General features: G+C 36.6%; 2 protein-coding genes and 1 gene segment (V, D, J or C); 2 read left to right on the top strand and 1 right to left on the bottom strand.

Annotated features, from left to right (window-relative positions):
• The window catches only part of LOC308682903 (Ig kappa chain V region 4135-like), a 1,009,768-nt gene that overhangs the window by 254,660 nt on the left and 739,185 nt on the right, over positions 1 to 15,923 (top strand).
• On the top strand, positions 1,053 to 6,466 carry cox6b1 (cytochrome c oxidase subunit 6B1). The gene is made up of 4 exons (XM_081352393.1): positions 1,053 to 1,359; positions 2,182 to 2,304; positions 4,734 to 4,834; positions 4,930 to 6,466. Exons 2-4 carry the CDS (start codon positions 2,199 to 2,201, stop codon positions 4,981 to 4,983), a joined length of 261 nt encoding a protein of 86 aa, XP_081208519.1. The 5' UTR covers positions 1,053 to 1,359; positions 2,182 to 2,198; the 3' UTR covers positions 4,984 to 6,466.
• The window catches only part of katnip (katanin interacting protein), a 27,537-nt gene continuing 18,029 nt past the window's right edge, over positions 6,416 to 15,923 (bottom strand). For both annotated transcript variants that reach the window (XM_081352390.1, XM_081352391.1), the window contains 11 exons: positions 15,787 to 15,865; positions 14,542 to 14,719; positions 14,280 to 14,445; positions 12,357 to 12,550; positions 12,210 to 12,274; positions 11,897 to 12,007; positions 11,046 to 11,185; positions 10,478 to 10,579; positions 10,004 to 10,164; positions 7,122 to 7,207; positions 6,416 to 6,964 (listed from right to left, as the gene is read on the bottom strand). In XM_081352390.1, coding sequence (XP_081208516.1) covers positions 6,906 to 6,964; positions 7,122 to 7,207; positions 10,004 to 10,164; positions 10,478 to 10,579; positions 11,046 to 11,185; positions 11,897 to 12,007; positions 12,210 to 12,274; positions 12,357 to 12,550; positions 14,280 to 14,445; positions 14,542 to 14,719; positions 15,787 to 15,865 — 1,341 coding nt within the window. In that variant the 3' untranslated portion in view covers positions 6,416 to 6,905. The remainder of the gene's footprint in view (positions 6,965 to 7,121; positions 7,208 to 10,003; positions 10,165 to 10,477; positions 10,580 to 11,045; positions 11,186 to 11,896; positions 12,008 to 12,209; positions 12,275 to 12,356; positions 12,551 to 14,279; positions 14,446 to 14,541; positions 14,720 to 15,786; positions 15,866 to 15,923) is intronic.

Raw genomic sequence — 15,923 nt, 5'->3', positions numbered from 1 at the left:
TTGATTGGTTTAGTTTTGTATCCAGATGACTAGGAGAAAAGTTCTATCCTACACAATTATCCGCTAACATTCGCTTATTTTTCAACTTAGAAGCTTATTTTATGCACTGAATTGCGTGATAAATTAATAAAAAATTACTGGTAAAAAAACACATTTGGATCGATATTTTTATGTGAGGATCGATCCTTTTCGATACCACGTCAGTATCGATATATCGATACTTCAGGATCGATCCGCCCACCTCTGCACGCGCCAGTCAGGTTCTGATAACTGTCACGTACACACGGTTCATGTAGGTTTACAGGACCAGTAATACAAGACTTTTTTTTTTCTTTTTCTTTTTTTTTGCAGGAAGTTAATTACTGATTTATTCAGTCTTTCCCTGGTACTCGTTTATGAGCCATTGATGGGTTTATCGAGATGTTTAATTAGACTATTAAATGCGTCTCCTGGTGAATGCGAGGACGGAAAAACAGTGACGCACCTGTAAACACAAACAATGCCATGTTATCATTGCACAGACATGCTGAGATGTTCCAACGCATTCTGTACTTTTCAGGAACTTGCAGTTGCTCACCAATTATACATGGCAATCACTGAGGGGTGGTCAGTTGATCTGAGTTGCATCATGCCAAAATACTTCACATTCAAAATACTTTCCAGCTTTATCTATGAGGTTAAAAGGGGAATGACTGAAGAGGTCCACAGGTTCAGTGTGCCCACAAAAAATCTTTCCATTTTTATTTTTAAAAGGTAAGAGGCCCAGAGCATCTATTAACGGATTCAATAAACTTCTTTAATGTTATTTTTACCTTTTGCTCCACATAATATCTTCAGCATTATCCTGTTTAAAATGAACATAGCATCTAGTCCCAGATATGAGTCTCAGTGTACAAAATTAATATTTCAACCATGTTTAGGCAAACAAGATGCTAAAATAAAACCCGCAGTAACTTAACAAATTGAGAAGGTATTAATCATGCAAACATAAACATATCTCCAGGTGATTACCCACTGATTAAATATTAACCTGTAGCGCACCACATCATGCCCTTTCCGGATATGTTGACATCCTGAAAGTTACATGAATTCACATAGGCTATAATAAATACATGATTAAGCTATTTATTTGAATATTTATCTATACAATGCACATGTATTTATGAGGGCGCATTGTGTTTGCCTGAAGAATTACAGTACATCTATCGCATCTCAGTTTCAATGTGACCTGAGTCCGCCATACCGTGTGTACAGGACTGCACGAGCGCTCGCTATCATCACACACACTCACACACAAGTGGATGAGGATTGTGTGACACTGAACAAAAGTCACTTTCAACAGCAAGCCGCCTCAGACAGGTAAAACAATACAATATGCTTTTATTGCATGCGGTAATTTAACGCCTTCTATTGAAATACATTTTTTAATGTGAGATCAGATATTGATTCTCATTGTAAAAGCGAAAGTGTAAGAGGGTATCGCCTATATCGGGTCTATTTAAAATACAAAACGAATATCCATTTAAGTTGAATAATAAATGAAACATAATAGGCTACATTAGATGCGCTATTGTAATCTTAATTAAATATATTAATGTATATTCGTTATATGCACGCTGACTAAACGCATTTCCTGTATAGGCCTATCATTATATAGATATAATATAAATTAGTTTTGTGATCGATGTTTTTTCTTGCTGAATTGAAGCACAGTGCGGGCAGCTTTACAAGGGCATACAAGGGCATTTTCGGAAATATCTCATTCATTAGGCTATGTCAAGCCGTTTTGACTTATTTATTCGCAGGATATTAGCTTAATTATTTTTTTTTATATCAACAATTCGATTTGAATGGAAGCATGGCGACATTTAACAAGAGAAAAGGCAATAACAGATATCAAGAATTATAGTTTTTTAACTAAGTTGGAGGTTTATAGATATCATCAGGAGGCTATGGGTGATGACGTCATCGATAGCAAGAATTCGCATTTTTACTTGAGGAAATTGAATTGATATCAAATAATTAATATCCTGATTAAAAGTCAAAACGGCTTGCCACACATTCATCTGTTTTTGAATGTATTATATTAATTTATTTAAGATAGTTTAGTGTCTGTCGAGATAGTTAAAGTTGGATCTTCAGCCGTTTGTTTTACTGTATCTGAATCTGCATGTCTTAAAGGGACCGCGCGAGTCATCATGGCTGAGGACATCCAGCAGAAACTGGAGAAGTACCGCACGGCACCGTTCGATGCCCGTTTCCCGAACCAGAACCAGACGAAAAACTGCTGGCAGAATTACCTGGGTCAGTCATATATGACACCAGTGGCGGCTGGTGCTAAAATTTTTTGGGGGGGCACAACAAACTGAATTTTTAATTCAGGACTGAATGTAGGCTTATTGTTAAATAACAATTTAACAGTGATAATAATGTAGCTATCATAAGCCTAAAGTTTAGCTAAAACTTCAGCCGGTAGGGTTGGGAAATAGCCAATTGCCAAATAAATCTGAATTTTTGGGCTAAATGGCATAAATGGTATAATCTGAGTATTTAATTATTATTTTTCTATTTGAATAAAAAAAAACCTGTATTTTTTTTTTTTTTAATATTTAATATCCTGATCGATATTGTCCTACAAACAATGTTTATATTGAAGGTTATAAAAACAAACATAGTGCAACCTTGCTGTCTATCTGCAGTCTATCCAAAAAAGGGGTCAAATGAATCACATTACATTCTAACATTGCAACATTACAATCTAAAAACAAAATAATGTTTTTTAAAGAAGTAGTTAAATTTTCTAAACCAAAAAAAAAAAAGCTAATATCATAAAAATACACAGGTAGGTTTGAAATTATCTAGCACATTTATGTTCACCAACAACAACAACAAATATTCAACAACAAATGTTTTAGCTAAATATATTTATAATTTAGTGCTAATGTATATTTTAGTCAGAATAATTGCGCTCAGACTATTCTATTGCGCTCCGTCTGTTCGGCGCGCATGCACGCGGGGGCGCTCGTTCACGGAAGTATAGCTTGCAGAAAGCTCGCCCACTCATGACGGCAAACTGGACTTTCTAACATTTACAGATGGAGAATATGTCCGTGAAATGTAAGTTATGCACTGAGGAAATTATTGGATGTCACTTCAGCTTATGGCTAAATACTAATAGAGGTACATTTGTTTCCACCAATCGCTGCACAAGTTTAAGGTTACGTATGATGACGAAAGCACGTTAGTGCGAGCCCTCCCGGAACCCATAGAGAATGCATTGCAGTGCCTGCAGTTCGAAAAAAAAAATCTTTGAATGTAAGTCTATGGGAAGACTCTGGGCGATTCTCAGCCAGAGTGAAATCGCCCAAAAAGAGGCGGGACTCCACAGAACGTGACTCGGCGCTGATTGGACTATATCCAGAGGCAGAACAACAGTGAGTGACTGCTAGCGTAACAATGTGGTTGAATGAGATAGTGATAGAAAGTCCCTTTCACACTTAGGTGGTGCGTCGCCCGATCGCCCTAATGAAGAAACCGCCGCTGTATGACACATTAAATACAGCCTCTAATATGCCAAAACTTGTGTAGGCTACTGTGGCGGCACAGTGTAGCTAATGAATCACTTTCAGCTGGGTCTACAAATCAGAGACTGTAGAATATTAAAGGGACTTTGGTCTACATTGAAAATACTTTTTAAACAGAACTTGTTGTTATATGATATAGAAAAATTTCAACTTACTTTTGGTCGATTCGGAACCCAACGGAAAGCGCTCGAGCGACTTTAACTTTGATCGGTCTTGCTGAATAATTATTATTTTTTTAATTATTTTTTCCTCAAAAATCATGCACAAAGTTTACCCCAAACTTTTGTCTGGTAGTGTATGTTTCGAACAGAATTTTATTAATTAATCATGAAAGTGTTTAGAGCGCCAGTGAACTAAAATCGCGTTTGTCTAAATTAAAGAAGGTAAAGCCACGCGCGTACACAGTGTGTGTGTGTGTGTTTATATATATATATACAGTACCAGTCAAAAGTTTGGAAACATTACTATTTTTAATGTTTTTGAAAGAAGTCTCTTATGCTCATCAAGCCTGCAGTTAAAAAAAAAAACAGTAATATTATGAAATATTATTACAATTTAAAATAATGGTTCTCTTTTTTAATATACTTTAAAATGTAATTTATTTTTGTGATGCAAAGCTGAATTTTCATCAGCAAGTACTCCAGTCTTTGGTGTCTTATGATCCTTCAGAAATCATTCTAATATGATGATTTATGATCAATGTTGGAAACAGTTGTGCTGCTTAATATTTTTTTTATAACCTGAGATACTTTTTTCAGGATTATTTGATGAATAAAAAGTTAAAAAGAACTGTATTTATTTAGAATAGAAATCTTTTGTAACAATATACACTACCGTTCAAAAGTTTGGGAACAATAACTATTTTTTTTTTAAGAAATTAGTACTTTAATTCAACAAGGATGCGTTAAATTGATAAAAGGTGATGGTAACGATTTATATTGTTAGAAATGTTTTTATTTTGAATAAGTGCTGTTTTTATGAATAAATGCTGTTAACGTTGAAACTTGTTGCATTTTCCTATTATTTTCAAGCACATTTGAAATGGAACCTGTATGCTTTTTTTGAGATTCACCTTCAAGGAATACCATGAGGAGTACCATATCCCTCAAATAAAAAAAAAAATCAAATTATAATTATTTTTTATTATAGATTTTCATCGATGCCAAAAATCTCTGGATGCCAAAGGTGTGGACACAGCCCCATGTGACTGGTACAAGAGGGTCTACAAGTCTATCTGCCCTCTCTCCTGGGTAAATATCCCCTAATTCCCAACGCCTGTCCAAAGCATAAGCAGCAGAGTTGTGCATAAAGACCATTTACTCTCAATATTTGGTGTGTCGTTCAGATCGAGAAATGGGACTCTCAGAGGGACGACGGCACGTTCCCAGGAAAGATCTGAAGATCTCCAAAACACTGAATGAGAGGAACCGAAGCGCATCTGTCTGTGGTCTCGTCTCACCCCAGCCGAACAGGGCCTTATCAAAGATTGTTCAAAACTGCACTTGTCCGGCTGGAGGATGAGATAGATTGTTAATGTCATTCCTTATAAAAAATGTGTTGCATATTCTGCATTAAATTCTCAGGCATTGAAATGTGATTCTGTTGTTGCGTGCTTATGGAGTCCCTGTCAACTATGGAAGCATATGGGTAGCAATATTCATTTTGAAATGTAATATGCAAAATGATAATGCAATATGTAAAATGACAATGCATTTCTGTATTTAAATTTAAATTTTCCATTACATTTGTGCAACGTTTAGTGCAAAATGAAAATGATAATTCATTTATATAATTTACATTTCCCATTTCATACACTAGTTTTAATATGTAAATAGAATACATATTTTAACTTAACAAAATTAAAATTAAAATGTATTAAAGAAATGATTAGATCTGTTTAACATGTTCAAGCAAAAACTGTAGCAAAATTATAATTTAAATGTTATTTTTCTTAATTGCATTTACTCACAGTTAAGGCACTTGCGATTGCATTTTCATTAAATATCCGCAAAGAATGTAGCAAAATTCAATGTGCAAATTGAAAATGCATTCCGAGCCGATCAAATACAGAAATGCATTGTCATTTTGCATATTATATTTCAAATTGAATATTGCAACTCATATGCTTCCATACTCAACATCAACAATTTTGGCTAGGCATCTAATGCATGTTGTACAAATAAACCAATGGGCATCAGCAGTTACAGTCCTAATGGCTGGATTACAGCAAACACACTGCGTTAGTCAACCTGGAAAAGATCGTACAGATTATCGGGATTATACACTGATAATTTAAGATGAAGAACTAAATAGCTGGATTTGCCAAAACTCACCAGGTTATAGCATCAAATCTTTAAAGATTTGAGTGATTTTTTAAGGCACTTTAGTAGAAAATAAACTAGATGTTCAGACGGTCTCTCCATGTTTAAATTGGCAAGTCAAGCATCTAGGTAACATTCAATAAACGCTCAATAAAGTTTTTGAGCGACTGACAAAGCAATGTTACTCCTATTAGAATCATCAAATCTCGCAACAACTGCTCTAGACATAACATGAATTTTCCCGTCATGGATTAGGCTTCTGATGAAAACTGGATTTCTAATGGAAAAATCCCCATTGAAGGTCCAGTTTGCTCAAGGATTAGGATTAATCCATATTACAATATGTAGTTTTGAAAGTATTACAGACCTCAGTCTCAGTTTATGCTGCTGTAAATGATTTCTGCATCAAACTGAATTACAAAAATAATCATACTGACATTTCCAGCTTTTATCACAAGTGAAAGTCTTGTTTTACATTTGCATAGCAAAAACAAAAATAGGACGAACAATAAAGTTTTAGGTGATATTTAATCATATTTACAGTGGCTTTAAGTTGAGGTAAACTGGCAGCATTTGCATAATAGTTGTAAAAGTGTTTTGAATGAAATGTGAAAGGCTTAGAAATTGTGTAAATCTGAAATATTGATGCTGATATATTACGAAATTTCTACACAATTAGACTGTTGAAATATTTCAGATATGGCTGTAGGATATACAATCTATTAATTCATTTTATCCCAAGTGTAACAACATGAAAAGAAATGTACTGGTGAACATAAAGCATTACCTTCAATCCAAAATCACAAGACATGGTTGAAAGTACACTTACTTTAAGAAGACTGTCAAGTATAATACAACAACATCATAGCAAAAACAAACATAAAGCTTTATCATAGAGTTGGAGTGTGTGTGTCTGTGTTGAGGTCACTGAGTTTTCCAAATATTCCCAGAGGGAAGAAGAGAAAGGAAACCTGCTTTCATAAGCCCTGTCGTCTTGCTCTCAGTATCGCTGCTTTCCGTGTTTCCGTGTGTCCGTCATGCAAGTTTTGGGCCGCAGAGCTGCAATTAAACACATTCAGTCTCATTTTTAGTGAAAGTTTTCTTTTATGGTAGGCTTAAGAGTTAATCATCATATTTGCTTAATCTAAAACAACGGAAGTGCATGCATGTCCTCGTCAAGTTAATTAAACATGCGTGCGATGATGATTGTGTGCACCTGGGTCCGCTGTCTGCTTCTTCTTGTGCTGGTGAATGATCTGATTCTCGTTGGTCAATTTCACATCCTGGTCCTCCACATGATTGCTATAATAAATGACATTCCATCAATGAGTTTGAGTGACACGAGCGCTGTGTCCGAATATGCCTACTTCCGAACTATATAGTAAGTTAGGTGAAAAACAGTGTTCAGAAAGAACCCGGATGACCTTCTACTTATGTGGAGATTCTGATGTGTGCGTATTTACTATCCCATGAGGCCACGGGAGGGTAGGCGCGTTTCCATTACAGATTTGCGCAAAACTTTTTGCGATTTTATGTCGACAAAATGACGGCATTTCCATTAACCGATGTTATGCGTCTAAAACTAGATGATAAGTCATTCCAAAAATCATGGCGACGGATGTTAGTAAGTTTACGTATATCCCAGCCACTGCACTGGCCATTATTATTAATCGAAGGATTGTTATTAAATGAATGGTAAGGAACAACCCTTATTATACTTGAGAGCGGCACATATGAGGTGTTTCTGGGTGTTTCTCCCTCATTTCTGCTTCGAGGTCTTGATTGTGGCATTTCTTTGAGGTTTAGAATCCAGTATTCCTGTAATTCTTCTGTCTTTTATGAATTTAATAAAGAATTCTGTCTCGTATTCTGTCCAAATACACCGCGCCATCTACGTCAGCTGACCTGTAAATGCGCAAAAACTGTTTCCATTGCAGTTTTGCGAAATATTTCTTTTTCAAATTGCCTGAAAAAGCTCCTCATGCGAGCGTAAAAACTTGTTTGCGGTATTGAAGTGCTTCCATTGGCCGTATTTTCAACTCGCAATTTCAATTTACGCAATTTGAAGGGTAATGGAAACGCGGCTAGTTTCGCAAAAACTCAAAAACTCGCAAAAATGGTTTTATGCTCGCATGAGGGGGTTTTTCAGGCAATTCGAAAAAGAAATATTTAGCAAATCTGTAATGGAAACGCGTCTACTGCAGTGTTCAGCTCCTATCTCAATTAAACACCTTAACCAGCGAATCAAGGTCTGACTAGACATAGGCAGGTGTGTGTGTGTTGAGGCAAGTTGGAGCTCAACTCAAGTTTGGACACCCCTTATGCCTTCTACAGATATAAGATCATTACAAATCACACTGTACAACATGGACCTAATAAACTTGGGTATGAGAGATCAGCAAGCGCTAGTGGTAAACTAATACAGCAAGATGAATCACACTTTAGCAATTGTGGTTTTTATGTGCGCTGAAGGAAAGAGGAGAATATGGACGCGGTCGTTTCTAGGGAAAAGAGGCTAAATTGGCATGCCAAATTTGTAAATGGAGCTTGAGGTGTAAGTAGTTTTAAGTTTAAGCACCATTTCATGTTGCATTTTCATATAGGCTATTCAGTAGATGTAGGTTATAGCAGCAAACACACTGTGAGATGATCATGCTGAATTTATGACACTCTCAGTAAATTATCTCATGTGATTTTGTATGCAGCGAGCCACTTGTTTACAATGAACACAAAATGCATCATGGGACAAAAACACAGCCTGAAAGTGAACCGTTGACCAGATGAATGAAGATAAGAGAGATCACAGAGTCTCATACAGTTTATACACACACACACACACACACACAGTTTCTCTTGTCATCATCTGGTCTGTTTAGCATCATGCCCAGGGCATGAGAGAGAGCGATCAGGTCAAACAATGAGTCAGTCACCAGCAGTTATGTGTGTGTGTGTGTGTGTGTGTGTGTGTGTGTGTGTGTGTGTTTTCTCTGAGTTTGGCATTGAGTGCTCTCCTTAAGATGTGTGTCTGTGTGTTTAATGCATTTATAAGCGTGTTTAACTCATGCAATCCTAAATATAGAGGTTACAAAAGCCAGATGCAATCGAAAACATCTTTAAGATCCACATTTCTGTAGAAAAAGCATCTACACATTGATGAATCAAACATTACAATTTAACTTAAAACAGTTTGTCATTATTTACATGACCTCAGATCAGGGTTGCCAACTGTGCCGTATTAGCCGGGACGTCCCGTATATTGGGCCTAACTGATTTGTCCCGTACGTGACCTCCCTTGTCCCGTTTACTGACTGCTACGCTGATCTAACCACTGACCGATACAACAGCAACACGACACTTGAGAATGATCACGACACCAGTCATCATCCAATCACACGCATCAGACCATACCAATAACAAACTGAGAATTAATCATTCTTTTGGGACGAATCAGTTTGCCTTGTGAACAGAATCCTCTGCCGCCACGTTCTCTGTCCGCGTTTTGATTTCGGCAAATCAGTTTTGGCGAATGCAAACAATGTGATTATTGTTCATGAGTCCAACATCCATTTTTTTTAAGGGTTCTTTGATGAATAGAAAGTTCAAAAGAGATTTATCTGAAATAGAAAGCTTTTCTTACATTGAAAATGTCTTTACTGTCACTTTGATTCATTTAATGCATCCTTGCTGAATTAAAGTAGGCCATTACTTTCTATACAAAAATAATAATTCTTACTGACCTCAAACTTTTGAACTGTGTTGTCTAATGTTAAAAAAGCTTTTTATTTCAGATAAATGCTATTATTTTGAACAATGGTTTGTGTGTAATGTGACATTTCTTGTATGATTCTTTTTAGAATTAAATTATGCATAAATAGGTTACACAAAACAAGTGTGTTTGTGTCTGAGAACCTTTTATACACACGTACTTAACTCCAAACACTGAGATGTATGTGATGCACATATAATATTTTGAGTGTCCCTTATTTTCCTATAAAGAACCACGATTGTCCCGTTTTTTTCCTTTTCTGAAGTTGGCAACCCTACCTCAGATCGTTATAAACAAAAGCATCATAAAAGCATTGAGTGTTGTGATTGTACCTGGTAACTGTGCTCTTCTCTCGGTGTGTGATCCGCGTGTTGTCTGAGAACAGTATGGTGTGGTAAGGAACGACAGGATCCAGGGTCGGCAGAATTCCCCGAGAAACGTTTTTCACACACTCTAAAATCCCATTATAGACCAACAGGTCATCGACTAGGAGCTAAAACAACAAACACACACAACACTGAGCTCAGGTCAAAACAGACCAAGCATATCAGGCGCAGAATGAATAAGCATACAAACATATTTCTGTGTAAAGGTCTGTTCTCACACTGATCATTTAGATTTTGGTCAAGCAAGGACCAATTAAATTGATTGAAAGTGACAGATATAAGACATTTATACGACAGATATGAGACATTTATAATGTTACAAAAAAAGATCACTGTTTTCGACATTAATAATAATCAGAAATGTTTCTTGAGGTGCCACATGCATAACATTTTAGAGTTGTGTGTGTGTGTGTGTTTTACCCCAAATTCCTTGACTCCTCGTTGAGGTGTTTTGGAATAATTCCATAATTTAATCATAGAAATAGTCATTGGCTGGTCAAAGATGACATAGACACGGTTCACCTGAAGAGACGCATAAATGAGAGAGTGGAAATGTAAGAATAAGGCACAATTTTTGACCAGTTCATGAGCATATTTTACTATAAATTACAGAAACCTTCAGATGACTCCTACGGGATGTTTTATAAGGCTACTCTCTTAGAAGAAAAGGTTCTATATAGCCTTCACAACCTTTTCGGGGTTCAAATGATGGGATCATTTTATGGATTCAATTTTAATTATTTAATTTTGTTTTATGCATTTATTTATTTGGATTAAATTTTATGGATTGAACAACTTGTAAACATACTTTATCACTGGAAAAAATTTAAATAACCTGTTAAACATTAAAGTATCATGCAATAATTTAAGACATTGTTGCTCATACAGAACCTTTGACTTTATATTGAGTCAAGAACCCTTGAGTTCCTTATAGATTTTTTTTTTTTCTAAGAGTGTATGATCTCAGATTCACACAGTTTGTCCTCACCAGTCCAGGAAGCACTGGCGCGAGCCACATGTGTCGCCCATCATGTGTGTTATTGATCCCATCTATCAGTTTATCAGGTGTGCGGACGTCACCACACACGTTCTCCAACACGTTCACACTGTCAGGGAACGCAGAGATGTCTGCGTAACAAACTGTTCAAGAAAATTACTTTATTTAAGCTGTTAAATGTCTAAATCCTGAGTAGTGGCAAGTTACATTTATACAAGTAACACTTTATACAATACAGAATGTTTCAAAGCAGCTAAAAAGGACAATAACTGTCAATGTTGCAAAATTCATCAATGCAACAATGTGATATGAAATATGAAACAATGTCAGCAGTAAAGCAGCTCTACAGAGGATACCAGTGTCATAACAGCTCATATTAAGTGTGGATTCAATTCAGTTCAATGTTCATCAGTTATGAAATTAACTCATTCTATAATAAAGCAGCTCTACAAAAGAGAAGTGTGTACGTGAGTGTGTGCAATTTATAGGATTTATGAGGACACAAATTTGTATAATGACATGGATCTTAGACTGGTATTACAATGTAAATGTGGTTTACGAGGACATTTCCTGAGTCCTCATAATTAAAATGGCTTAAAAAACATACTAAACAACGTTTTATTAAAAATGTAAAAATGCAGAAAGTTTTCTGTGATTGGTAGATTTAGTGTAGGGGGATAGAATATACAGTTTGTCCAGTATAAAAACCATTACGCCTTTAGAATGTCCTCGTAATGATAGCTAGACCAACATGTGTGTGTGTGTGTGTGTGCGTGTGTGTGTGTGTGTGTGTGTGTGTGTGTGTGGCCACTGTATGCATGTGTACGTGCTCTTAAGGATACTGTTGTAACTGAGCGGTATCTTCTGGTTGTTCTGGTCATAGAACTCCAGTCCATTAAGGCCGATGTAGTACGGGTCGCCCCACGTTGTCAACAACTGCAGCTGGAAGATAACTAACACACATTCGGTCAAGGAAAAACTCATCACATACACACACAGAAACGATCCAAATGCATGGATCAATGGAAAAATGGAAAAAACCTTTTGTAATGACAAATAATACATCTTTTTAAAGGCAGTGCCATCAGGACAGATGTAATGTGAGGAACTGATATTTGTAATAAACCATGAAGTGAGCAAAAGTGAGGAGGATACATCCACACGGCCTCAACGGAGCTTCATAATCCATACTGGCCAACTCATCTCTCCGGGTCCCAGCCCTGAAAGCACACATAGTCTTGTCTTATTATCTAACATTTTTCAGCCAAAGATGTGTGTAATAACATCCGAAGCTTGCTGTACCGGTGAGCATGCGTGTCATCTGTGTTTTTGCTGGTGGCAGTGAGGGCGGCAGTGCTCATGCTGGACTGAAGGTAGTCTATGAACAGAACCTCCTGTGCGAAGTCAAAGTGGCAATTCCCCGGACCCTTGCGGATGAGAAACCCCTCGAGAGGAGAAATACACACTCCGTCCAGGAACACGTGCACAACCTTCACCTGGAGGACACACATGAGCACATTATTATTATGCTTTTCAGATATTAACTTGTAATGTAGTGTAATACAGCTGTCAGTGAAGTTCTGAAAAGTTTCAAAGATCACAGTGCAGAATAAAAGGATTATTGTCTCTCAAAAATTCTGAACTTCATGAAACGAGTCGTCAGTGATTCCAGTCTTACTTCCTGCTCAAACCAACAATACATTTGTAACACATTTGCATAATACTAGCCTATGGTTTAATTGGTTGTTTGTGAACTTCTACTTTGCCCCGGTCTCAAACACTGTAGCTATAGCTGAGGCTGGAAGAGTTTGGTTTGTGTTGTTCATGTTAAGAAGACGCTGTTTTCTGCGCTACAAAAGCAAATCCACTTTGATGCACTTCCAACGATTTAGGACTCAAATTGATGCAGTAAAGCCGACACGATCGTTACGGTTCGTATTACGTAAGGGTTAATGCCCGACGAGGTGTCCATTGTCAGGTATAATGGACGACGGTGACGCGTCGGACGGTTGCCTCCGCCGAAGTCCATTAATACCTGACAATGGACACCTCGAAGGACATTAACCCTTACGTAATACGAACCGTAACGATCGTGTCGGCTTTACTGCATCAATTTGAGTCCTAAATCGTTGGAAGTGCATCAAAGTGGATTTGCTTTTGTAGCGCAGAAAACAGCGTCTTCTTAACATGAACAACATGTACATTATACCATGGTCACTTGCCAAATAACACATTTTTAAAACATTAGTTTATATTTTAATTAGATTTACAATCGAAATCTAAAGTTTTTACAAACAATTTCCCTGGTTACGCCTGACGGTTTATTTACTAGGTGTCCTCTATCACTTTTTAATGGACACCCTGCAGCCAATCAGAATCGAGTATTCACCCAGACCATGGTATGATGTGTATCAAGTGCCGAAGAAGAGCTGAAGTTCAGATATGATAATGGACGTTTCATTTCTGACACACTCTTTAAGCGGTAGACCAATCACAACAGACTGGGGCATCTGACCAATCAGAGCAGAGCAGCTCTTGGAAAGGAGGAGTTTAGTGATAAAATTCTGTATCAAAAATGTTAAAACAGACAAGTAGTTTTTTAAGACTTGGTTTGTAGCAAATAACTAACCTGTGCACATATATTCAAACGCGCATACCAATAGACTGAACTCGTAATACGCATGTGCACGCCATCAGCGTTCTCACGGGTTCACGTTTGAAGTCTGTGTTGAGTTTCCTGTTAAAACGGTGTCGTGTTAGCGGCCCCTAAGTTAATAACTAATGATCGTTGCGACGGAAGTGAATCAATCAAATTAACTTTAGCTGGAAAATAACTTCATTCAAGAACTGCTATAAAGCCAAAACAATCTCTGTTACTTTAAAAAATCCTTGTATCTCTGTAAAGCCACTTTGGAACAATCTACATAGTTAAAAGCGCTATATAAATGAAGATGACTTGACTTGACTTTAGAGAGAACGAATCCTTTACTGAACCGTTTCAGACACTGTGAGGAAAGAGCTGATGCTGCAATGGATATTATGAGAAAATTAGTGTTTTTTGACCTTTGAACCATGTAAACCTATTGTAGGAGACTCCAAAACAAAATTAGGAAACTTTAAAATAGCATAATAGGGATACTTTACAAACACTTGTAATCTTGAATTACAAACCAAAAGTTTTGTACCAAACTTGGTTGAATAACAAAGCCCAGATTTAATCCTCACCCCTCTGTAAGAGTCTTCAGGCGATTTGTTGTAGTTCCATATCCTGAATCCGGTGATCGTCTGCGGCTGATCGAACCTCACGGTGAGTGTGTGATCAGAGCCGGGTGTGAAGGGAATCAGCCACATGTGTTTATCATCTGACGTGATATTCATCCCATCAAACAACCTGAGAGAGAAAGAAGACAGGATTTAATCAGCCACAAATACATTTTAATTGTGATATACAGAACGTATCTGCGAGAGAAAGGCCGGATTCACTGACTTGTCCAGAGTTCGAAGGTCATTGCTGTACTCTGGGAGGTCATTGAGGTCACAGGGTGACGCTGTTACCATAGAGACATCAAGAGAGATACTCTCACCGCCCTTACCAACGACCTCTAACCCTGTCAATCCCACATAGTGAGGATCACCCCACGACGACATCAGGTTCACCTGCAGAACTACAAACACATCAGAGTTAACTCAATATACATTTTTTTGTACAGCACTTTTCACAATACACATAATTCCAAAGCAGCTATACAGAAAATATAAGAAATAAAAGCAGAAAATGAACACGGAACAGTTAACATCAACAGCTGGATAATGAAAAACATACTTCAGACATTATTGGAAAAATGCTGAAAACTGTAGTCTGTTAATCTACAGGTTTATTACTGTAAGAACCTACAGATCTTTAGTCATCTACTGATTTTTGTGATTTATTTTGTGATGTTTTGAGAAACTTTTTATGATTTCTTAAGTATAGTCTTGAGAGCTTTTGAATGTTAATTCTTCTAATCATGTTACTTATAATAATGTTTCTGATGATTACAGATTAGTTGTACTTTTATAGTGTGAGGGGACTTTTAATGTTTCTATATGTACTTTCAAATATATATTTATGGATATAGTATTTTTCTTTAAATTAGTGTATGAATACATTTAATAATTTTGAGGATTATGATTTATATTTAATGGTTTTTCCAAAACATTCAATATATTTTGTATATATACAGTATCTATACTGTATATGAAGAGTTCAGACGCAAAAGCCTCTAAGTCCCATCTGAAATTTTCTAGAATGATAATTTTTATAAAGCTCGTATATTTAAGTTAAGTAATTTCACTTAAATGACAATTAATAGGTCATTTGCATTGCCATTTAAGTGAAATTATTGAACTTAAATATACAAGCTTGATAAAAATTATCATTCTAGAAAATTTCAGATGGCACTTAGAGGCTTTTGCATCTGAACTCTTCATATATATATATATATATATATATAATTGAAGTATCTAATATGTTTTTTTTATTGACTTCAATACACAGTGTTACTGTTTTAGAATAGTGCAGTGAAGGATCAGGTGCGTGATCTAAATGTAGACACTGATGATGATTTCATATTCAAAATGTTTTGTCTTTGCACTGAGCACTTTTATATTTTTATGGCCTCTGAATATAGATTTTCTCTCGGGTGTTGTGTGTGGGATTTGTGCTTTTGTACTGTGATTGGCTGATACTCACTGCTGCCAGTGTAAAGTCCAGTAGTCTCCTCTGCAGCGTCAGCACACGGTTCAGCTGCGGGGATGCAGTCCAGATCCATCTGAAGCAAAACACAATTTAAATATAAAAGGTGCTATTTATATATTCATCCTGCATTT

This window comes from Scardinius erythrophthalmus, assembly GCF_964197995.2.
Source record: "Scardinius erythrophthalmus genome assembly, chromosome: 22".
Classification (NCBI taxonomy): Eukaryota; Metazoa; Chordata; class Actinopteri; order Cypriniformes; family Leuciscidae; genus Scardinius; species Scardinius erythrophthalmus.
This window is presented reverse-complemented; position numbering and strand designations above follow the sequence as displayed.

Bases quoted from the DNA above. Each gene is read 5' to 3' on its own strand.
- cox6b1 (XM_081352393.1), top strand. From the start codon at position 2,199: ATGGCTGAGGACATCCAGCAGAAACTGGAGAAGTACCGCACGGCACCG. The intron at 2,305-4,733 runs GTCAGTCATATA...TTTTTATTATAG, and splicing joins CTGCTGGCAGAATTACCTGG to ATTTTCATCGATGCCAAAAA. The intron at 4,835-4,929 runs GTAAATATCCCC...TGTGTCGTTCAG, and splicing joins CTATCTGCCCTCTCTCCTGG to ATCGAGAAATGGGACTCTCA.